The following is a 25,860-nucleotide window of genomic DNA, read 5'->3' as shown; positions in this document are numbered from 1 at the left end:
ATCTTTATTCTTTTGGCATTTCAGTGAAATGGGTTATAGCAGTGTCTTGCATGCAGTCTATTTATACACTACAAGCATTATGCATATGAATGATGGGAGATGTTATATTCTATGTAATCAAAACATTCTTTCGTTATGCATAAAGTATAGTGTAAGTATTGGACGTTTTATTTACATGCAAAATATACTTACATTAATGGAATTATACTTTGATAACATGGAACAACAGATGAGGTTGTGATACAGTCTAGGGGGTTGTCATAGCTATGGGAGAAGCTAAGAAAAATGACAAAACTGCCAATATAAAATGTAAACAGAAGTAGGAAACATGAGATGTGTGATGCCATGTCCTTGAGACAATCATTCAGAATATTCTGAGCTGTCTTTCATTCAACTTAGATATTTATCATGATAAAGATTGAGAAGTAAACTGTGAAAAAACAGTTTACAAAACAGAAAAAAACATACAGGTCACCATTTCCAAAGAAAAACATGCAGTTAAAGGTTGAAAAGCAAAGTAAAGCTTAGACAACACCGTCATATAACATCACCAGTAATCAAACATAGAGCTTTGTCTTATGAAGTTAAACTACCGTCCATGTAAGTTTTTATAGACATTTACATTTTTCACCTCACAGCTCCTGCTAAATGTATAGTATCTCTGTCTGCCTGAATACAGCAGATCATGGAGAATACATTTGGTTTCATATCACAGGTGATAAATAGTAATTCTTCCATACATTCTATAATTTCATAATCACTACGTTGAGGTCCATCATGAAAAACAACTATGAAAGAAATCAGACACAATGAGGAAAAGGTGGACACATGGAGGAGACCTGTATTTTGAAGTCAAACAATTTGAAGCGATGCTGCTGTCCTACAAATAGACAAAATCATAGACGACCTCCTCCTGGAGCACACTGACGGCAATGTGTGGTTGAGCGAGGACATTTATAACAGGGTCAGTTACAGTGTGAAAACAACATGCTTTTTCTTAAATTGCCAGCTTTGAAATGCTAACCCTCAGTTGAAGACTCTTTTTTTAGCAGAGTTACATATCAAATCTGTACATAATAAGCAATATTGTAAATGGTACATAGCACACAGCAGGCTAAGACGACGTAAATGATTTTGATGATTCAATAAACTGAATGTGCAAAGTATTTCTGCCAAGTGTTACTGCTCTGCCACTGCTAATCAAACATACAAGACCAGATTAGTTTGGACTGTAGAATAATCTCATGTTTCTGTAATGTTTAAAAAAACAGCCACGTCGTGTCTGTATTTTTCGCACAATGAAGCATAAAGATGAAAATAGTACACTCTGGCATGCATAATCATGGAGAAACATTCATGCAGGTCTACATATCCAGTTAACTGCAGCAACTTCAACATGGTCTCTTGGATTTGTCAAGTATTCTAAGCATCAAGCAAGACTAGCCTTGAGGCAGTGCTGCTTGTTGTAAAGACTACCCTGGAAGAAACAAACCTTTTGAAAAGTAAAGAAATAAAGTGTATAAAAATGAAATTAATCAAACTGTGAATTCTTAAAGTAATAACATAAAAACTGTTTTTTTTCTCTGCCTGAGTAAAAGGTAGGTAAAGTAATACAACAGTCAGTGATATAACAGTAATTCAAGACACTGGATAGCAGAACTAGCTGCAATAGAAGTTAAAGCATTAACTACTGTTTCTTTCAGAACACTGCAGCACATACAGCCAAAAGGCATCCTTGCTCCTGAACACAGCCAAAGTTGTCCAACTACAGTCTCTATGAGCCATTTTACACTCTAACTTTTAGACTCAAGTAAGCATGGTCAGTTTGGCATAGATATCCAGACTAAGGAGGGGAGTCTATGGATGACTTAGTCACTTTCAAAGGTTGTAAACATTTTGTCATTAATTAAAATGTCTTTGTTGCATCTCCAGCATTATTTTACTTCTATTGCTCTCCGCCATCTTTGCCCTCAACCTCCTTTTCACTTTTGTCTTTTTCATATTTGTTTTTTCCATTTGTTGTCACATTGTTACATGAAGGTTGAGGGGCTGTTGAAGGCATCAGTTCACTTTTATCGGCACTAGAAATGTCTTGGAGTTTGCCTGTGACAAGATCCCCTTTGTCAATGTGTGTTTCATCCTTTTGAATGTAATCACTGGATCTGTCAGAGGGACTCGTTGCAGCATGTTCCTTTGCATACTTCCTGAATGCTCTCTGGATGATAGTGGCTGATGTGTCCTCCTGTTTGCGGCGGAGGGTGGTAGTGATAGGTTCGTAGGACACTTTAGAAGGATTGGAGGCCATGAATCGCTCCTCCATCTGCCCCCTTAGGATGTCCATCTCCCCACCCTCGCCCAGAACACGTTTTGTAAACGCAAACAGGATGTCCAGGCAGTGAATGCGTTCCCCGCTCACCATGGGTAGATCCATAGAGATCAGTTCCATCTTGTTAGGCATGGCTATGCGTAATGGTGGGTCCAGAGCATTTGCAAATTCTGACAGCTTATTGTACTCCATGAACTGTGTTGCATGAGGATCAAACCTTTCCCAGACCTCATAAAACGTTTCAAAATCATCCTCACTTAGTGGGTCCGCGCTCTCCTCAGTGGCCACACTGAAGTTTTCTAGGATAACTGCAATGTACATATTTATCACGATCAGGAAACAGATGATGATGTAGCTCACAAAGAAGGCGATGCCCACAGGAGGATTCCCACAGTCTCCCTTAACTCTACTGCCAGGATGCTCTGTGCTATTGTTACAATCATCGCCATGTTTGTTTAGAATGGGAGCAAGTAGGCCATCCCACCCTCCTGAAGTGGTGATCTGGAACAAACAGATCATGCTGTTGCCAAATGTCTCAAAATTGAAAAGGTCGTCGATGCCTGATTCCCTCTTGACGTAGGCAAAGCTTGACATGCCAAAGATGGCATAGATAAACATCACCAAGAAGAGTAAGAGACCAATGTTGAACAAGGCAGGAAGTGACATCATCAAGGCAAACAGGAGTGTGCGGATTCCTTTGGCACTTTTAATAAGGCGGAGGACGCGGCCAATCCGGGCCAAACGGATGACTCGGAACAAGGTTGGTGAAACAAAATACCGCTCGATTAGTTTTGCGAGACACATGCCTAAGGAAAGAAAGCAAGAAAAACCTATTAAAAAGATTGTAAACAATACACAGACATATACTGACAAAGTGAATGATGTGAATTTATTTGAGCACTGCAGTGAACAGGCGAGTCATACCAATGATTGACAGGACGACGACGACGAAATCAAATACATTCCAACCATTTATGAAAAAGTATTGGCGAAGTGCGATCATCTTCAACAAACACTCTCCAGTGAAAATGGCAATGAATACTATATTAATTTTGCGGAGAACGTTGTCTTTTTCAGGAGTCTGATCTTCAGTTTCCACCATCATGGTTACCATATTAAGCGATATTAGAACCATTATTATTATATCAAACGCTTGTTTTGTGATGAAGTCAAAGATGTATCCTTGAATTATGTTCTGAAATAGACACAAGGCAGAGAAACACAAGTACATGTTGGGTGCTATGAAACAAGGATTGGATTTGTAATACAGATTAGATGCAGTCATGATTAAAGTTACATACTGATGGTCTAGGGATAGGCTTTTGTGGTTTCTTTGATCCCAGCTTTTTCATGGCATTGTAGTATTTCTTCTGTTCTTCAGTCATGAAGATGTCTTGACCTCCAAAGTAAACATGGGATGTGAGAAATGTTAAATCACAGCAAAGGTGATGAGGAGAAAGTAATACTATTAAATATTGCATTTGTGTCAGAATAGCAAGTCAAAAATGCCCAAACATTTAGACAGCAGATTTGATACTTATCTTTTTCTTTTGCTGGTTGAAATTGTCTATGATGACGCCAATAAAGAGATTGAGTGTGAAGAAGGCTCCAAATATGATGAAAATGACAAAATACCAGTACATTTTCAGGTTGATCTCATATTCTGGTTGGTCTCTTGCCTATAATAGTGACAGAAAATGGAGACATTAGTACATTAAAGTTATAACCCCTAAGATCTAAGTCCTGGTTGATTTGGCAACTGGTGCTTACAGCAAGTGCGATTTCATACATACATTGAACACTCATGGACCACACCTGTCGTGTATTTATATACAGTGAAGCCAAACAAACTCATGTTGCTGTAACACATAAGTTAATGATGATAATTGAAACTGGGATATGATTAAGGGAGAGGAGCCAGTTTGTCGCTTCTACCTGGTGCTGTATAATAGTTGCCCACTGCTCCAAATACTAGGATGGGTTAAAAATTCACTGTGTGCTATGCAGAGTATGTGTGACAATAAAAATTGATTTACACTTATTTGATTTACAAGTAAAGGAGCGTGGGTGTTTGGTTAAAAAAATACAGGACTTTAACCCAGGTTTTTGTGTCCTGTGCTATACCAAAAGTCAACATTATTTTAAGTTACGTACCTAAGTTAAGTAATAATACCTAGGATACGTAACGTTACGCAACTCTACTTCAGCTGCGAACCGTAGCCTACTTAACTCAGTAAAAAACAAACCACGTTTTTTAAACCTAACTAAGTACTTTTGTTGCTCTAAGCTAACCAAGTTGTTTCCTGGGAACACGGAAGATAATTTTGAAAAGACACTGCATGAATGTAACAAGTGGAAATTGACATGTTCAAAACTGACGCTTGCAGGTTGCGTAGAGCTTCTTAGTTTGAAGAAAGCAAGTTGCCATATTTGACGAGCGCATGAAATGTGTTGAATATGTTGATTGTTATTCAATTTTGCATGGACAATCTCAAAAAAAACAAAAAAAAACGAAATGAATGACTTGAAAAACAAGTCATTCATTAAAAGACAAGAAGCAAATATATTTTGTCAGATAGCAACACTGTGTATTGTATTTACAGTATTTTTAAATATTTCTTTATGTTTAGCTATTTTCAATCTTAGATAGATAATTACGGATCAAGTATTATAACTTATTAAAGTATTGTGATATTATAAGAGAGATTATAAAAAGTAACAAACAGGATGGGCTCCACACAAAAATTTGATTACCTTGCTTCCAGAGTCCACAGCAGCATACATGATCTCCATCCAGCCCTTGAATGTAGCCTTTATAGAAATTAACGATATCCACAAAAAATATTGTATTAGCCCTTTGATCTTTACATTGCTTCAAGTTTTCCACCAATACAGCAAATAATGTATTTACAAGCTTAAATCACCAAGTGTCTTGTGCTCAGTTACTTACCACTTGCAGCAGCGCAAGGTAGCCCATGCCAACATTGTCAAAGTTGATTTTGTGAATCTTCCAGCGAGTGTCGTTGCCCACACACTCTGACATGTTTCTCACCTCCGTTCGAGGGAAATCCTTATCCTCATTGGTTCTGTTGACACAATGGCCGTACTTTCCTGCAAATAGGTTGACTCCCATGATGCTGAAGATGAGCCAGAAGATGAGACATACGAGCAGCACATTGAAGATGGAAGGAATGGCTCCAAGCAGGGCATTGACAACCACCTGCACACCAACACATAAACATAATCCATCTGTACAGCAGAAATCACAGGATGTAGAATTGACGCACAGTACTATTGAGTAATGGTAAGAATAGGAAAACACAAGAGTGAATGTTTCAGTACCAACATACACATCAGCATGAGCTCATCACAGCTATGACTGACACCAACAGCTCAAATAAAATGATTGTGCATGCAGGTGGGAAAAGAATTAAGAGGAAAGGTAGGAGACCGACGCGTTTCTCTACTGTCTCTAAAAGTTGCATTAGTGCTTACAACTACATTTTAGAGAAACAATGAAAAAGAACACCGTGTAGAGGCATGACGACGCCACAACATTTGCTTACTGTACAGTGACATCTGATTGGAAATTAATAAAGCACTACTTCTGGTGCACACGAAAAGCTGTTCATGCAAATGAGGAAATTAATTAGCTCCTACACGAGGAAAGACCATCGTCTTAACACTGCTGTAAAGAGCTAGAACACCACAACATGAAAGCAACAATCAATATATGCCACATTGATTTCAGAAGCCGACAAATGAATGCCTGTTTAGACCAGGATTTGTGCATTGCACAGAAAAATATTATAATGGTATGAGATCTTACAACAGATGTGGCACAATTTAAAAGTTAAAATTTGACAGTTAACAGATTATATCTATCTGATATCTGATATCTGAAGCTGGGGCCAGAAGATGGTCAGCTCATATGACTTCATATGACTTCTCATCGAACTCTCGCCATAAAAGCAAATAAGCGCATTCTACAAAATGCCAAACTATTCCTTTAATCAAAAATCAGTGGCGCATAATTACATGTTAAATTTAATGAAAAATAAACGACAAAAAGACAAACAACTTTGTCATTTAAATGTATAAGTCAACCTGAGGACAAACAGCTGGAGAAAGAGGATTAGGGAAGGACAGGAATGCTTCATTTACAAGCAACACGTGTTTGGGGTATCAGCTTACTAGGTTTTGCAAAGTTATAGAGCTTTATGCTGCTCTTTGCCAGACTGCAGAGTGCTTTTACTACCAGTGCAGTGAGCTGGTGACAGTGTAAATGCAGTGACTCTTACCCTCATGCCTTCGAACCGTGACAGGGCTCTCAGTGGCCTCAGAGCTCGCAGGGTTCTCAGAGACTTGATGGCACCGAGTTCAGAATATCCTATAGCATTGGCTACCATACTGACCAGTGAGACCTAGAACACATTCACAAACAAATGTCTTAAGAAACAGCAACCTAAGAATTGTTTGAAAAAGTAAGTGTGTACATGTCTTTCTGTATAAGCAGATGTGTTTCAACTTACATCAACAATGACGAAGTCCAGCCAGCACCAGGCATTTGTAAAATACTTGGCATATCCATATGCCACCCACTTCAGCAACATCTCCAGAATGAAGATGTAGGTGAAGATTTTGTCTGCAAATTCCAACACTATTTTAATGGTCTTCATCTTCTCAATGTTGACATCCTCAAATGCCTGGATGTGTAAATGACAGCGAGTAATTCATTGTCAATATTAATACAAATAAAGTAAATACATTTTATTCAATATCCTGACCTTACTTTACAGAGGACGAGAACTGTTCTATATTTGTAAGGTTGGACTGCGCTAACTCAAAGAAATCAAACAAAATGCTCTTTAATTACAACAGTTTGGGAATCTACTGCCTGATGAGAGATGCCAGCTACAATATGTAAATACATGAGAGCACCCAAAGGAATCAGGTGTTCAAAAGCAACTTTATCGACATTTATCTTCCTGTCTTACCAGTGCTCCACTGCTAAGCAGGATTACGAAGATGATGAAGCTCTCAAACCAGTTGTGCTCCACGATCCGGAAACAGGTCCTCCTAAGCATCCACCACACCTTCCACCAGCCCACTTCCGCATTTACCTGACAACACTTGAACTTTTGCACGCAGCCTGAGCAGAGACAAAAGGCAGATGGTAATTTACCAGTGTAATATGGAGTATTAGATTAACACCAAGGCCATAGTTTAAGTGGTGGTTGTAGTAGTATTCACCATCAGGAAAGCAGGCGTCAGGTTCCATAGCTTCATCCAATTCAATGTCCACAGAGTCTCCTCCCTCCCCGCCTGGCCCACAGTCTATTGTGCTGCCCTCAGAGGAGCTGAGCTGGCCATCGTCATCTACAATCTGTGGATGAAGCCAAGTAAAACCGGTGTTTGATGAGCAAACATAACAGAGCCATGGCAAATGTAAGAGGCTGACATGCTGAGCACCTGTCTGTCCACACGATTCATGCACTCCATATCTCTTCAAAATTAAGTAATTTTCATCCAAAAATAGTCATAAAATACCAAGAGACTTGCACAATACATTTGCATTTGGTATGTTTTAACTGCCACTGAAAGTGATGTCTGCTGTTTGTCTTGTTTAAGGTTGTTGGTCTTCACAAGGATCACTGACATGCACTCAGTTTAAGTTTGAATCAAATGTATGATGGATGAAATAAAGAGCATGCATGAATCAATTTCTCAAGTCTTATGTTTAAATGTCAAAATGAAAAATAATAATAATGATTGAAAAAAACATCATCATTGACTTAACAGAAAAACACCAGTTGAGTGCTTGTCAACAGAGAAAGCAATTAAAAGTCTACATTACAGCTGCTAGTGTTGTCTCTCATAGAGGATACCAGACTCTCAAAGACAGGACATTATACCAAAGGTGATGGTGACACTGATTAGTCACTATCATTTTACATTTCTAAAATGATATCGTTGATGTTATTCATTTAGATAAACAAGAGTAAAAAGATCAGAGCACACTACAACTGTCTGCCAGCATCACTTGTTTAACCTGTCAAATGTTTGCTTAGCCAATTAGAGACACACAAGGTTTGCACAGTACTTGTTGTATACAGCCAGATCTATGAAAAATAAAAAGTAAGTACATTTAATAATGCAGAATGATCTAAATATCATAGGAGATTTGCAGCCTAGCGGTGTTGTACAGTAGCCACTTGGTCTCTCCCTCAGTCTGCTGTTGTATTGCTTTCTACAGGGTGTGTCTCCTAATAGCTGATAGATGAAACCAGCTTGAATGCCTTCCTGGAGAATGCAGGAGCACTTGGCTGTCCTGGGACCAGCTGATGTCTTGCAGGGAATGATGTAAGCATGTTAGTGCGATATACTGCGAGCACTAAAGTCAATGTGTTGATGGTTTGTGCTTCAATCCATCCATTCTATTTCTGTCAGATGCACTTCAGCAAATTCAAGAGTAAACTGTGAAAGATTAAATATAAGATTCCTTTAGTGTGATTTAAATATCTATAACATGGTTTGCAGAAAGCCTTTGTATGAATGGGCTGAAATCAGAAAACCACTATGTTATTTTAAAATGACAAATATCCTGGTTGGACAATGCCTCATTGCAGTTATTAAATGGATTTGATGTCACGATGCAAAATCACAAATATTTCAAAACCCCAGAGAATGTTAATTTTTAATGTTAATTAATAAATTGTATTTAAATGAAATTGACTTTCACTGATGTTTGAATGAAGAAAAATATTCCAGCATCGAAATGAAATACAAATTCAGGACTGCAGAGTGAATGAAGTAAGGTCATAAAAGAATGGGTGATCTGTTAAAAAGGGGAGAAAGAATGAAATGTAGAGTGTTCCTACGAGTCTTCTAAAACATTGAGAGCATGTAAAGCAGCAGCAAGCAAGCAGCAATGACTTTGCTGACAAATCTTCAAATAAAATTCTGCCTGCAGGCAAAAATGATTGATAGTTGAGACAAAATTTGAAAAAGAAAAATTACAAAGTAAAGCAACAAGAATCATATAGATAGACAGTGTGTTTCTTTTTTCTTTCACACTGTGAGCTTTCCTCCAATGCGAAGCACAAAGAGACCCCTTAAGAGGAGGATTCAGCTCCCAAGCACTCAGGCTTAAATGGCACATAATGTAATCTATGTTTTCCTGTCTATATGGCCTCTCATCGTTAAAGGGTCATGGTATGTAGGATATTCAGAGAAAATGCCCCGTAACACGCTCATACCTCAACGTCATGGACTATGGGCAAAGTGCTTCAATGTGACTACTGCGACAGATCAAACCACTAAGCCAGAACAACAGATATGTTTGTCAAGAACCACAACCAACACTGAAATCCTTTGTTGTCTATCACACATCATTAACATTAGTGACATAGCTGAAAAGACTTTAAAGGTCTTAAATGAGCAACTCATTTCTTACCATAAAGGCACTTTGAAAGACCAATTGGACCAATTCACAAGAGCATCCTTACCATATGGCATCCTGCTCCTGCTGCATCAGACGAGGCGCTGCTGAAGTCCTCAGTGTTGAGGTTTTCAAAGTCAGACTCTCCCACAGCAATAGGAACTGTGACAGTCAGACTGGGATTGTTGATGAAAGACATTATAGAATCATCACTCTTGCTGCTGACTATGTACTTGTCTCCATTTTTGTCTACTCCAGTCACATCCCCATTTCCGTTCTTAGGATAGTCTTTGATGGTATGGTTGGGGACACCATTCGGTCCTAAAGGTTTGTGGAGCGCATCCAGAGATTTGTCCTCACCCTTCCATTTCTTCTTCCTCCTGAGACAGACACTGTTGCATCTACTTCGAAGCAGGGACTTGACATAGGCAAAGCCTTTGTGAATCCGTCCAATGGCAACCTGCAAGTTGTTCATGTCCTTGTCATCATCCGGCGCTTGCAGATTGTCAGCACTGAATGAACTCAGCAGCAGGGCCAGGAACAGGTTCAGCACCTATCAGATAATGACAAGACTTCATGTAAGACTGCGTCATCTTTTAGCTATTGTAGTTTATGATAACAACAAAATGTGTGTAGCTATAAAACTGAATCATGGGTTGGACAAGCTGGACTCATGAATTGACCGTAAGAGATGATGATGTACCACAAGGTTTCCAATAACCATGACCATCATGTAGACAGTGATGCACATGTGGGTCCCAGCCACCTCCATACAGTCCCACATGGTCTCTATCCACTCTCCACAAAGCACTCGGAACACAATGAGGAATGAATGAAAGAAGTCATTCATGTGCCAACGGGGCATAGTGCAATCGTCAGAGATTTTACACACACAGTCCTTGTAGTATTTTCCAAACAGCTGCATGCCAACCACAGCAAAGATGAAGACGATAATGGCCAACACCAGCGTCAGGTTGCCCAAAGCCCCCACTGAATTACCAATTATTTTGATCAGTGTGTTAAGTGTGGGCCACGATTTAGCCAACTTGAATACTCTCAGCTGTAAAAACAAAAGGAAAACATATCATTTTAAATCTTTCACCACACAAAATGCACCGGAACATATTGGCTATATGACACATATAGACTTACCAATCTGAATGACCTCAGAATAGACATGCTACCCCCTCTGTCCAGGCCAATCTCCACCACGCTTACACTGACAATGATTCCATCAAAAATATTCCATCTCTCCTGGAAGTAATAGTATGGGTCCAAAGCAATTATCTTGAGGACCATTTCAGCCGCAAAGATGCTAGTGAATATCTTCATAAAAACAAAAATCAGAAATGGGGATCATTAACAAACATCATAACTATTTTGCAAAAAAAAACAACAATTTTGTACTCTACAATTACAATCCACTCACCACATTGCCCACATACAGCATTTTGATGAAACTGGGGGACATTGGAGAATGCTCCATGGCCATAAACATTGTGTTGAGTACAATGCAGATGGTAATGGTTAGGTCCACAAATGGATCCATCATAATTAGTTTAACCACCCTCTTGATCTTCAGCCATGCTGGACAACATTCCCAGATGAGGAAGGTGTGGGCAAAATCAATCCAGCAAGGAGGACACCTATGCTTCGATTCTTCAAGCTCTGATGCACACAAGTGATGGAAAAACAAAAAATATTTTGAACTGAAAATAACAATTGTTTTTTTCAATACCAAAGATAATCTCAAGATGGGATACTCATGCCATGGTGTACGATACCTACCCTCCATGGTGCTGGTTATGACACTAGCTATACTGTGAGCTCTCTGTCTGGCCTCTGGGCCCTCGAGGAAGTCCATAAACTCCTGGTGTGTTTCTCCACTGGCCTGTTTGTACTCCGTGTCAGTGGTGTCAGCCTGGAGATAGAAACGATTGTTACAGATGATACTGTGCTACAGAAAATACGTTACATGTTACCATGGATATACAGTAGCTACAAACGTGAATGCAAGTGTCAGTGTTTTGAATTACAATGCAAAGCTGTACAAGTAAAAGGAAGAAACAATCAAAGGGAATTGTGCGTTAAAAAGTAATTTATTTCTGCACCAGGTTGACTACAAAAAGGAAATCGTACAGTTAAGCTCTACAGTTAAGCACTACAGTACGCGATAACTTTAGTACAATAATGGCACCCTGTCAGATGATCAGAAGCCACAGTTATGTTTGACAACAAGCGTAGCTCAATAAACAAAAGTGTAACGGTAAGACAATAGTTTTTGTCATTTCTGACCATTAAAAACCGCATTACCGCATCAAAGTTATCTTTAGCATCCACCAAGGCTCTCGTGTCTAACAAGGGTGGAGGGAAGCCTTGTGTACCGCTTCCCCTCCAGTGTGTAACGGCAATTTCGCTCCACTTTATCAAATATAGTAATAGTGTAAAGTTGAATTAAAATACCAGCCAATTCATCCCCAACGTTTGTAAAAGATTTTTTTGAAAATGTCTTCAATCTCCTCCAGGAGGATCATGAAATTGATCATGTGTGCATGTGTCAGTGTGTGCTGGAGTGAGTGAGCATCTCTGAGTCTGTCCATGGCTAATATTGCATACTGCATAAATTGCATAAATGCTTCAAGTCGCGGTGACGCCTGCGAACAGGAGCCGAGACGGAGCTGAGATGTGCACACCTGGCGGGGTTCTGCACTCTACTGACCGCACCTTTCAAGTTGCTTATATTTTACGCTAGCTGCATTTTTGTCTTTTAGTGAAATATCTCGACAACTATTGCATGCATGGTCATGGACTTTGGTGCTTTGCTACTATTACAATATCCTCCACATGATAGAACACAGTACAATGCACAGTGTGAGAAAAGGACAAAGAAAAACAAGTAAAAAACAAAATAAATAGAGCTATGGACTCGGCTAAAATAAATGAAATAGGGCTATTGGGGATAGACAAGCCTTTCTTACATTGTCTCCAGTGGAGGCCATATCTACCGTCACTTTAGGCAGAAGGAGCCCCACAGGTGACGATGGGAGTGAATTCCCACCCACCAGAGAAACAACGCCATTGCAGTCTACTGAGCTGTGCCTGATCCCATTGGGTGAAAGTAGGAGATGCGACAAGTAACTGCGTTGGCTCATACTGCTGCTGCGTCGATCACAACTCCTGGGAAGAAACAAAGAGCCCCTCCGACTCAGGTTGTCCTCAAAAATGCTGTTCTCATCATCAGCAAACTCATTTTCTGAGCCCATGTCCTGCGCTTGGCTTCGGAAACTGAAAAGGCTGGTCCTGCTGTTCCGTCTGGATGAGAAGAGGGGTCCACGAAAACTCAGAAAGGACTAGAAGAGAAAGATAGTCTTCATTGGATACATGCTGATCGCAAAGAGAGAACGGAGATGACAGGGATCGTCATATGTGCAAATGACATTAAAGGGATTTCTGAGGTGAGGTGATGATAAAATTGCCTGGAAAGGATGATGATGGTCATAATGATGCCGGTGAGGACTGAAAGGCAACTGCAAAATTAAAAATGCATGTTGGTGATGACTAAGAATGGTAAGGATGATGATCATGATGGTGATGAAGAAGAAAAAGTTAATAGATGATGATGATTATTCTGGTGATGCTGATGCTGATGACGATGATGCTGATGGTGTTCAGGATAATGATAAGCATTGTAAGAAGGAAAATTGTTCAATAAAAAACGCATCTTGATGATGATTGGTATAAGAAGTTGATGATGACAAAGAAGAAGATGATTATGATGATAATGATGATGATGTCAATGACAATACCGATGATGATGAAAGGAAAAAAATGTCATTGTGATAGCATTGAATGAAACGTTGCATTGGTCTTAATTGCATGCATGGAAGTATTGTTAAGTTCAATTTGTAAGCAACTCATGAAGGCTTAGAAAAGTTAGCAAATATGTTGAATTTCACACAACGGATGTTCTACAATCCAACACTTGGTATGACATTGGAATTGCTCACAACTCTTGACCGCTGTAATGTAAGCTTAATAATCACATTATCTATCCATTTGCTTCCCCTCTCCTGACACTCATTTTGAGAGCTCTACAAAGAGCTTGGCAAAAGCCAGCGAGTCGTTTTATTGAAAGAACGTTGAACACATCTGCCAGAAGAGCTATCACAGACTGGAGTTTTGATCTCTCCTGATGCTATCTCATTTTTGTTTTTGTTGTCACTGGAGGAGCCATGAATTTCAAGCACTGCAACTGTCGGTAGATGAGTCAGTATTTCTACATTCGGTGCAATTTTAAACTGAAAAGTTTAGGTATTAAGAAGAAGTTTAATTGAAATTGTATTATTCTTGACTGATTCAGAATTACCGTAATGTAGATACACAAGTAAAAAATGATGGGAAAAGCACTGCAGAATATTGTTTTTAGGGTTGGGGACATAATACGCTGAAAGCAGGGCAACAGTTCACGATACATAGCGGAATATCTCTGTTTTCATACTGATAGATAATACTGAACCTGATGTGCGGATGAGCATTTCATGTCATAGTTGAGCTGGTTTGCCTCCACAGAGAAGCGACAGCGACCTTTCCTCATACTGTCCTGTGACTCAGATTTAGGATCCTTCTCATCAGCCCCTTTGCCCTCCTCCTCCTTTTTTTTTTTTCGTCTGTTGCGTCTCTCTTTGGCACTTTTGGAGCTAAGCTTGGAGGTGTCAGAGGAGCTCTCAGGGCCAGTGACTTTATCGCTGGCCTCCCCACTCTCTGCTGCAGCTGCTGTTGCTGCTGCCTAGAAGAGGAAAGAGAGGGCAATAAATACCAAACTGAGAATTGTATGATACATTGTTCAGTTTTTGATGACAACGCTGTCAAAAAGGCAAGTTCAACTGCAATCTGCAGACAGACATATCTTCCTGGAATCAGAAGGAAACAGAATATATCTTACTGTTATAAAAAACACACAATGGCTGGGTAGCATTTGGAAGAAAGCATTAAAATGATAATCCCTCTAGGTCTGAGGGGGGTAATTTACAGGATGCAGATTCATAACCATGTACTGCGGAGCAAGTCACACTGGTAAAAAATCCAAACAAAAAAGTGTCTTCGGTCCAGCAACTTTAAAATTTGATTGGCGATTGGCAACCTCGGAAAATGTGGAATGTAGTACAAATTTAAATTAGTTCAGTAGTTCCATGTTCTGCTGCCTCTACTCCACTAGAGTTCAGAGGGAATATTTTGGAGAGGGAATATTTTTTGTGTAACATTGATTTCCCAACATTAAGGTCTGAAGCCTGAAATTCTGGTGGAGAAATTCTGAATCATTTATTTATGTAATTATTGGTCTGAAACCATGGTCTGATTTAAAGTCTAGAAATACTGGAATCAGCCATTTTACATTTTAGAATGTCAAATGGAACCTAACTTTATGTTCTTTAAATGGAATCAGTCGGAAAATTTGGATTGTCCTGTACCTGAGCGTCTTCTTGCTGCCGTTTCAGCTGCTCAAGCATGGCCTTAAACTCTTCCTCCTTCTCGATCGCCTCCTTTATAGTGGCCTGGCTCTGCTCCTCGTAGGCCATAGCTACTACTGCCAAGATCAGGTTGATCAGGTAGAAGGAACCAAGGAATATCACCAGCACAAAAAAGAGCATGTAGGGCTTCCCAGCTGCCCGCAACGTCTGGAAGGAAAACAACGTAGCAGTATACTTAGTTAATATACCTATACTTAATATACTTATTAACTTTTCTTTTATCCATACTTAAAATTTAATAAAATGTAATTAAATAGATTAAATACCCTGTGAACTTTGCTGTAGTGACAACATCAGGCCAACAAAATAAAAAAATAACAACTATCACTGATCCATATAACCAAGAGACACTGACATAAAAAAGCTTGTTGTACCAAACAGGTCATGCAATTACATACATTGCAGTGTTGTATTACTGTTTGCTTTACTTACTGATACTACAAGCCTATTCAGTGGACACCTATTTGCCTTTAAGGCCATTCACGTTGTGTTTGCCTGAGTCACAGACGGACTCATCGTTGTTCCTTCTGACCAAGATGCACCTGCACTTCATTTAAAGGTTTGTTTGAACACTTTTAATACCAACATTGTAATGTGAGAATGCTTTGTCTTTTACAGAGCCCCACCTTAACACAGCAAGCACTGCCTCTTTATGTATTTAGAGAAGCGGACCATACAAATACAGCATCCTCCACCACACATGAGGTCAAACATTTCATCAACCTGCCATTAAACGAGCCACCGCTCTTCTAACAGGACCAAGAAAGACTTATGATGGCACACAAGGTTAAGTAGTTTAAGCTTTATACAAAACAGAGCTATGCAGGAAGCTCTGCGCTAAATTAAAATGTCACATTGATAAAATCAAGGATTTTACTGAGCAATATAAAATATCTGTTAAAAATATCAGGGCTCTGTATTTTTTTAAATTATGAAACAAATGGAATCAAGTGCATTTTGCTCATTGAATTACAGATGTGTGTGATCTTTAAATTGACTGACAAAATACTTAACGCTAGTATTTACTCTTGCTTAATATGTTTGTCCACTAACAGTCCTGTATGGACACCTTTAAATGTTGGCTTGTATTTAAATTGGTTGTAATTATATCTTAAAAAAAGAACATCATTTGGATTAAGTGTAAAATTGTCTGGCCTGTGGAGTTCACAAGATATATATATATATATATATTGTATATATATACTGTATATATAGACACACTGCCTACCTGCTGGTAAAGGTTTTCCCAGTAATCCTGTGTCATCAGTCTAAACAGAGAGAGGAATGCCCAACCAAATGAGTCAAAACTGGTGTAATCATAGTCTGGGTTCTTTCCCGCTCTGATGCAAACGAACCCCTCTGGACACTGCCTGCAACAAACAGAGAGTTTGCAAAGGTCAGACGGAATTGTACTTCACCCTATACACACTGTATGGCAACGTTAATGCAGAAACAGATGCATCATACAAGGATTATATACATTATATGTTGTATCAAGTCAGGAATACGCTTACCCCGCTTCACTGCCGTTTCCACAAAGCAATGGATCTCGTTTGCCTTTAAGGTAATAATAATTACCTGATGTGAAAAGAAGGAAATTCACAATTTTCTTTGTCAGCAGGGGTTGCAAAAAGGTCCAAAATCAGCAATGAATCATAATATTATATGATTATAATTTGAATGGGTACACTTCTACAATCTAAAGCAATCCAGTACAAGAGTGCTACAAAAATAATCTCTCTGTGAATCTTGTAGTAGACACTGGGCCAGAAAGGTGTCAATTCAACTCTATGGCCATTTTTGAGGCTGTTTAGTGGTGTTGTTGAAGTAGGAGGCATTATAATGAATAATGTTTCTTGAGTTTCTAATGTTTTTTCAACCCCAATGAGGATAACAAAATAATACATCTCTCAATATGATGCAGTCCAATACTGTAACAGTATCATTAAATATAGCCTCATAAATTAATGTAATGTAGGTCTGACGCAATGGAATGATGGAATATATTTAAGGGGATATTTGACAGCATTAAATTTAAGAGGTTTACCTAATAAAGTGACTATTGAAAGAAAACATAAATTACGTAACTTCTCATTTATCCTTTAGGTAATATCTTTGATGATTTTTGTGTTGCTGTTTTTTGTGCAGGATCAAGTTAACACCAACACAAAGTAGAACAGGAAAGTAAAATACTCACTTTTATTATGTGAGTACTCTGTCCAGTTGAATGGGCTTGCTCCTGTTTCATCCATTTCATTGAATGAGGTTGAATTATCAATTTCCCGTATACACTTTTGCTTTAAATGACCCATAAACAGTTGCAACCCTATGAGGGCAAAGACGCTTAGGCAGAAGACGGTGAGAATCATCACATCTGCAAGCTTCTTCACTGACTGGAACAATGCACCAACGATGGTCTTCAGGCCTGCCAGATACAGTATCACTTGTTACTCTAAGTAGTCAATAAAATCCACTGTCAATATTAACGGCATACAGGCATGCAAACAATAAGAAGCCATGCCATCGAACTCTGTCTTTAAAAGAGTACTCCATCGATTTAGCAATGCACTTCTGTAACATTGTTGGACTGACAATGGAACATTTGAATAAAAAAGGTAAATGCAGCAGAACCAGAGACATTGTTGATTTATTGCCGGCATCTTCCTATTCAAAATCTGGTGCCTTCATCACCCACAATGCAATTGAACAGTTCTGTTAGAGATTTGGGTGTGTTATGCTATTAGCAACTAATGTGACCTCAAGCTACAGGCGTCAGGCCTGCAGAGGTCTGGTATGCTCACTTATTTCTAACTCCACACTTCCAGCTTTTTTAATTTTCAAACTTGTAGTCACTAGCCCCAGTGCTGACTCAAATGACATCACTTGAAGCAATTTATCAAACTTTGCACCTTTCCCTCTGTAGCCACAATAGGCTATATATTTAGCTTTTTTCACATATTACATAGTACTCCTCAAGACCTGTAAACATACTTTAATGTATAAAGTAGGAGTTCCCCTTTAAAGTAAAACATTCATCTCTTGTTATTATTTCCACTATAATTCAAGCCATGAGATAAAGATCCTTCACAACTAGGCTATTTGATGTTTTAATAGCAAACAATAGAAATGCAGGAAAGAAATTCCTTAGCCACCCCCTTTTTTTGGAACCATGGAGGCTCAATGTGGTAATCAGACACTTACACAGAAAATTAGGATCATGCATGTAAGTAATGATGTACATGCAACAATAATAGGACACACCCTCACCACAGATGCCCGCATTAACCACAAGCAAAGAGGAGCAAATTGCTAACAAGGAATAGTGCAAGAAACACATAAGCAAATGGCACAGATTTCACAGAGTAATTATGCAATGTTTTTAGGATTGTGGATGTTCAGTTTGCTGAAACAACTTTGTGACATATTTGTGATAAGGAGGTGGAAAAGTGGGGTCGCGGGAGCATCCAGCCAACATGTCATGGCATTTGCAGCAGGAGGGGCGGTAATTGGAAGAGGGGAGGTTGAGGGGCAGCCAGAGAAAACTGTGCAAGAAGCTAACATGCACTTGCTCCTACTGCTTACCTGGGATAACTGAAATAGCTTTAAAAGCTCTTAGCACTCTGAATGTGCGAAGAGCTGAAAAATTGGCTAGGGTAAAAATCTCTGTTGCATACCTGCAGGGAAACTTAGAATTAATATGGAATATTAACTGAGATAAAATACATGTAACATAGATTGAAGTCAACAATGTTAATTACATTTTTGTACAAACAGTATCAGATGAAGCAGAAACAGTGTACACTGAGGCATGCACATTGGATAAAGTTGAAATGATAATGAGGTTACAGTGATGAGTATAAGATGCACCATGTGATACAAATTTACAAGGATAAGTCTGGTGATATTGTTTTTTGTTCTTATTGTCGACAAATCACCCAAAAAGACCAAAACCAACAATTTCCTTTGTGCCATAGACCTTCTACTACAAAATGTATTAAAAACAAATGAGCCAAATTGTTGCACTGGGTGACATGTTCCTCCATTACAATGAGCATCAGCAATGCCGCTGGTAAGACTCACCAACCAAACCAATCAGTAACTGTTTATGCATTCTTTATGGGATGAAAGAGTCAATCGCATTTCCATTCAGTTTGGTTTTTCCCATCCATCCAAAGATGCACTTTATGGTTCCCTCTATAGATCAGCCTTAGCTACATATCTCATAAACAAGCTAAGTAATAGTAAAAGTTATAATATTGTAACCTTAGTTCTGTAAGCACAGGCGGAGCCCAGTGCTGGACTCTATAGGTACAACTCAATCACTTCAATCACAAGCACGCATTTGGTCATCGTGTAGCTGGCCAATCAGGACGCGCCTACCAGAACATGTGCGGACCCACAGTATATAATGCAGCACACCTTGCTGCCAAACTATCCTACACCATCTTCAGCGAGTAGTGTAAGAGTGGCAGGGCCCCTTTGGTAGAGAACTCCATCTGTGCTTATAGGACTAGGGTTACAATATTGTAACCTGTGTTCTAACACACATGGGCTCCGCCCTCTACTGGACTCTATAGGTACAGTGGGTGAAGCCTGTTTAATGCACGCTCTGCCGCGACATTACATTGACCTAACCACACTGATCGTGCTCGACTAAAGGTAAGTCGCCACAGCCCTTCGTGTTTATAATATAGGTCGCCAAAGTGGAGAAGTAGGGGGGCCCAGCCAACCCAGGTAGTACGCAACTGAACTGGGAAGAGCCATGGCCTAATCCTGCAGAGGTCAAAAGACAAGCAGCAGACACCCTGCACACAACATTGCCTGGTTCATCAAGGAGCACAGGGACATGTTGACTGACACCCACCCACCAGTTCACCAGTCCTGTGTCGTTCAAGCAAGTACAGACCCTGAAAAGGAGCCAGTCATGTCCAAGAGATGGAACCGTATGATCTGACAAGCAGTGACATTTTTGGTCTCACCCCAAATCCTTGTGACAGAGGAAAAAATCGAATCTCTTTAGAAATACCCCTACAGACAAGACATCGACCAAGACATCGGCGTACATATGCCCTTGACACTCACCCACTGAGCAAAGCCGGCAACCCTGCCTGAGTATGATGGCAGACAGGGGGTGTCTTGTATACTGTTGGGTTTGCACACATTCGGCTAGGCATGCCCTTATTGGCCAGCTACGCTTATGCATATTTTCAGTAGGAAAATGAGTGCTCGTGATTGGAGGAGTGTTACCCTTTATCCAGTAGAGGGCGGAGCCTTTGTGAGTCAGAACAATAGTAACACATTTTGACAAAACTGTTGCTTTTGTAACCAACATTGAAACCAGTAAAACATTCAACTTGTTTGTTGTCTAAACAAAGGAACATATGGGGAAAGTAATAACTGTTCAAACATTATTGTAAATGTACTTACGCCATGAGAATTACACTGAAATCCAGCCAGTTCCAGGGATCTCTAAGAAAGGTGAACTTCCCTATGCAGAACCCTCGAGCTAAAATTTTAATGACGGATTCAAGTGTATAGATTGCGGTGAATGTGTACCTGTTGGAAAAAAATGTATTTGTTGAACTAAAATGCATTTTTATATTTATATAACACGAGGATTGAATTCAATGTGCAATTCGTTGGAAACTTACTCTACATTCTTTGCCCAGTCAGGCGGTCCACTCAGTGTCATAACTGCACAGTTAGCGAGGATAGTGCACATGATCAACATACTGAACAATTTGCAGTCAGTTGTCAAGGAAGCCACTTATTTATTGGGGAATTAACACCTTTTTTTTAAAAATAATTGATCATAATCTCACACAAGTTGGCAATGTAAACAGTTCATATATAATAGGATAGTAGTATGGGCTCAACATAAACATGATTCATGCTTATCAGATTAATATCTACATGAAAGGATATGAGTGTACCAAAATCTTTATTGATATTCTTCTGAGAAGGTTGAAGGGGCTCAGGAGGTACACGGCAGGAGCGGCGTTGAAGCGGAAGATGACATTTCCTTTGTTTACTACTACAAAGGTCTGACAGAAAAAGAGGGATATGTATAAAATACATGGCTTTCTTGCAATATGTCATTATAGTTTGCAGAAATAATAAATGATATTAACACATGGCTACTTCCAACGACTAATCAAAGAGTAATTGATGACTCACAGAACACATTTCACTGTACAAATCACTGATCACTTTTTGTATATTGCTGACGAACGTCACAGAAATCTTTTTCTACTGGCCTGGTCGTCCTGTTATCTCAAATTCAAGGCCCCTGTTTAACAGCTGTATGCAGTGCCAGATGAGAGAATCCTCATTTCAGTGCATCAAATAATATCTATGTCTTAACACAGTTAAGAAAAAGCTAAATGTGTGTCTTTAGATTTCATGCTCTAGTTTGAAATCAAGCAGACCTACTTTCTGATTGCAGTAGTAGGGATCCAGGTCCTCCAGCGGTGTCGACACCATGCCTTTAGGAGTGTCCCCGTACAGAAAAGGGAGGGATTTGCCTGCCTCCAGCTCACGGCTGGGCTTGGGCCCATTCTCATCATTGCGTTTTTTCTTCTCTGCCTTGGGCTTCTTGGCGTTCTCCTCCGTGATACGTCTCTCGATGACTTTGAGGGACTCACGGCTAAAGGGACGGAAGCTGTCTGGACCTGGTGGTACAAGCAGCTGTGCCATCTTTCATCCTGCGCCTTCAGAGTGAACAGCTAGCCTCTAACATGAGAAAGGCCTGAGGGGTCAGAACAGATAATGAGCTCTGATTGGAGGTTAACAACTGAGTTATATCCAATATGAAAAATGTTATTGTATAAGTATTTCTGGCAGCAAATTTCAATCGGCAGATTAGAACTGCTTTAAATGGAGAGGAAGGTGGGTGTGCTTCTGTTATTTGGCCAGAGATCATCACCTCAGGAAGTGACAGGCTGTAATGTGCCTACAGATGGGTACAACTACATTCATGCCAGCTATGGTAAAATTAGATCTAATTATCTGCAGATAAAATTAAGATTTGACATGACAATGATCAATTCCAGGTGAGGTTCTTGCTCCTCTATGCCATCCTTCAAAATCAAGAGTCTACTTTCCCCTTAGAGCACTAAGACAGGGGAGAATAGATTAATCCTACTAATAGGCCTGACTGGTATGATGTGTTAGGCAGACCTATGCAGTATTAAATATGAATGCACTACCGACTGCACTGCATCTCTCTGGGTGCCCTGCTACTGAGAGCATTTGTTGCCTGATCTGAATGTAACAGTGTAATAGAATACTTCCACCCGGTGTGTCTGTGATGCAAGAAATCAATCATAAACACAGTGGTCAATCAACTGCCCACAGCACTGGGTTATACATGTGTGACGTAATTGTAACAAAGGAAGGTCCAACAAAAAAAAAGCTTGACTTTTAATATATGTCTGTACGCATTGTTTGGAGGTCTACGTTAAGGTCAGGTTTACACTGAGAGAAGCAACAGACACACTACAGCAGTGAGATGTGTGCTTTTTAATCTTACATTTTTTTAATAAAAGTGAACCATTTCGGACCAGAGTTCCATATCATTTCCAGTCACATTTCACATAAAATACTGGTTAATGTTTCTCATGAAATGATTGTATTGTATAGCTGAGTGCTGTTTCTTTAAATCATTTTAGGATAACATTCTACTTTGTTGTTGTTATTGTTGGTGGCACAACTACTCTGCTCTGCGGTGGTCTTTATGAGTGAGTAACAAATGCATGTGATGCAAGTATATTCCATTACAGTTTAGTGTTAGAAGCGTCGCCCTTTTTTACAGGGCACCACATGTTGTTTGCATACTGTAATGTATGGTACAGGAAGTACTGAGCCTAAAGCATCGGGTAACGTACCTGTGATGTTCATGATCTTAAAAGACAACTGTCGCTCCATATAACTCCATAAGCATAGTTATAGGCTCACGGCTAACTCAAGCCTAGATCTATTAGAGGAATACAATCTAGTCTTAGTACAATGTAACACATAAACAATTGAGGAGCAACACTGAAACAACAAGACAACCTTCTTATAACGTCTCATTAAATAAAGTAAACCTTGGTTTGATGTTTACCTAACAAGGTCAACCTGTGGCGACTAACCTCTAAAGAGGCATGCATCATTCTGTCAATCTGTTCCCAACTCATTACACACAACTTGAGATATGAGCTGCCACTTTGAAGCTTCAGATAGTCCCACTTTAATTTATCTGCAACCTGTCAGCATCGTGACCTTGTGCCGACTAGCCTAAAATGGATACATTTGTTTGCCTCAACTCTCACTGGAACATAATGTCAACACCTTAGTTCGGTGTTTGCTATTCGCCATACATTGAACTGTGTCCTGCTAATGAGCTTTAAATGATGACTGACCGTGGCCTTTTGGCCACCTGCTACACCTTTAAGCATATTAAACTCTCACACAGTAACAAACAGAAGCTCAGCTTGAACATTTCATGTACATTACTTCTTATTGCAAAACTTAATGTTGTTGACCTCAAAAGGCTTCTCATTACTTTGAATAGGTTACATATTTGTGACAGACTGTAGCCTATTGGTTCTAGGCTTCCAGATAAAATAACTAAGGCTGGGTAAAGCTACTGTATGTGTCTGACAGATGTATAAAAACACAATTCCATTGACATTCATTTGGGTTAAATCACATATATTTTGGTTATACAGTTAAAGAAAAAGCATTTTCCAGAACCGGAATATCATTGTGATGAATAAACTAAAGCAAGGCATGCTACAGTGTGTTTGCTCTGCACATCACAGCGGCCTACGTTCTCACCAGGAACATTCTCATGCCTCTATACCTTCAGTATTGTGCCTTCTGAATTGCCCACATCTTGAAATTGATTATTGAAAGCAGACTTCAAACCAGCCTGCGAGCTACAAGAATTAGAAAATAAAGACAAGCAGACCTTTACAAAGGTCAAAAAAGAGACATAAGGTGTAGTGTAATATTCCAGAAGGATCTCTGCATTTTTAAAACCTCTCAGTCACTGTTACTGTCCACAAGGCTTTTTTCACAACAAAAATCGCATCAGCAAGGCAGACTTATACAGAGTGATCACAATTCAGTATCTATGGACTCCTAAGGGACCAACACACTTAAAGCTCCTAATAGCACACAACTAATGCTTGCTGCTGCCTCTCACAGACTACAGGATCAGAGACTAGATCTCGCTCATCCAGGGCGTTGGCGAACTAGCTGATGATGAAGAGCTGTGAGAACAGTTCCCTGTCATAAATTCCAGGTTTTACATACAAACTGATGCTCTCTCTCTCTCTCCGTGTGTGTATGTGTGTGTGTGCAGTCTGGAAAGAAAGAAAACAGGACGGTCTAATCTCTAATTGACAGCAATCTAATAATGATGTTGACAGTCATGCAAGCAGGAAGCAGAAGATATGTAGGCTAATAATTGCTGCCATACCCATTAACGTCTGTTAGATAGTGTAGCCCATCATTTGCACTCTCGTCTTTGCGAACATGAAGTACATTAGATCAATCACGTCTTTTCCCATAAAGGCCATCAACACATCGTAAAAGATGACATCACAATTTGATAGAATGTGATACAAAGCGGCTTCCTCATAAACTCCTTAGCCACAGTTCTCTAAACATAATGACATAGACACAGAACAGACATATTATTTGAATTCATGTATTTGACAGATAGAGATAGACAGACAGATAGATAGATAGATAGATAGATAGATAGATAGATAGATAGATAGATAGATAGATAGATAGATAGATAGATAGATAGATAGATAGATAGATAGACAGAAACGCAAAGTTACAAGTTTTATTCTCTACTACAGACATTTCTGTCAACTTCAGCCCAATTTCTCTCGAACTCAGGCACTCAGAAACAACTTTAAGAGATTCCTGTAACTCACCTTTAGTGTTCCCTCCTCGACAGGTGAACGATACAATTGTTGTGGAAGAGCCTCAGCGTGTACAAAATGTTGTATAAGATAACCCCGTCCGTCCGTCTGTTTAAGGTGTTTTGACGCTTCTTCCAGTACAGAACTGCTAATTTCCACGATTTCAACTGCAAAACCATGAGAGAGAGAGAGAGAGAGAGAGAGAGAGAGAGAGAGAGAGAGAGAGTTGGTTGCATCCGCCCCTCCACACGGCACAGACAGAGTAGGCTACTGTACTGCTGTGCTTCCGGATGTTCCTGGGTACCAAGTGAGGGCAGAGATCACAGAATGGCAGTAGAGAGGATGTGGTGGACATTATCGTGCGTAATTGTCCGGTATACAGATGCTGTCTAAACGGCGTGTATCCGACACTAAAAGCTAAAACCGCACAACTTTGAATCGTGTGTGTGTGTGTGTGTGTGTGCGTGTGTGTGTGTATGAGGCGGTCAGAGTTTGCAGGAGCCATCAGTTATTCAAACGTCAAAGAAAGTATTGGATCATTACACTGACTGCCTGTCACTGCCTCACAGTCAGCGAGAAAAGAACCCATCACATTACAGCATAAGCGGATCACAGAGGAATGTATCTGCCTTGTGTTTTGCA

General features: G+C 39.6%; 1 protein-coding gene across 3 annotated transcripts; it reads right to left on the bottom strand.

The window, feature by feature from the left end:
* On the bottom strand, window positions 1–25,371 carry scn1laa (sodium channel, voltage-gated, type I-like, alpha). Of its 3 annotated transcripts, none has more exons than XM_031858746.1 (27): window positions 25,231–25,371; window positions 21,728–22,043; window positions 21,221–21,339; window positions 20,947–21,036; window positions 20,723–20,851; window positions 18,878–18,969; window positions 17,493–17,720; window positions 16,810–16,873; window positions 16,524–16,665; window positions 15,236–15,442; window positions 14,284–14,553; window positions 12,746–13,117; window positions 11,556–11,688; window positions 11,197–11,435; window positions 10,920–11,093; window positions 10,471–10,827; window positions 9,835–10,320; window positions 7,580–7,712; window positions 7,324–7,478; window positions 6,859–7,032; window positions 6,628–6,750; window positions 5,277–5,546; window positions 5,081–5,137; window positions 3,868–4,005; window positions 3,628–3,732; window positions 3,251–3,521; window positions 1–3,132 (listed from the first exon to the last, which is right to left on the bottom strand). In XM_031858746.1, the coding sequence occupies exons 2-27, from the start codon at window positions 21,989–21,991 to the stop codon at window positions 1,946–1,948; spliced, it is 5,979 nt and encodes a 1,992-aa protein (XP_031714606.1). In that variant the 5' UTR covers window positions 21,992–22,043; window positions 25,231–25,371; the 3' UTR covers window positions 1–1,945. The 3 variants fall into 3 exon arrangements, with proteins under 3 accessions (XP_031714606.1, XP_031714607.1, XP_031714608.1); XM_031858747.1 differs by having other exon boundaries at window positions 10,660–10,827; XM_031858748.1 differs by lacking the exon at window positions 12,746–13,117.
* Window positions 25,372–25,860: the final 489 nt, after the last annotated feature.

The sequence above is a fragment of the Anarrhichthys ocellatus genome, unplaced genomic scaffold (genome assembly GCF_004355925.1).
Source record: "Anarrhichthys ocellatus isolate YVR2014 unplaced genomic scaffold, GSC_Weel_1.0 scaffold20, whole genome shotgun sequence".
NCBI classification, from domain to species: Eukaryota; Metazoa; Chordata; class Actinopteri; order Perciformes; family Anarhichadidae; genus Anarrhichthys; species Anarrhichthys ocellatus.
This window is presented reverse-complemented; position numbering and strand designations above follow the sequence as displayed.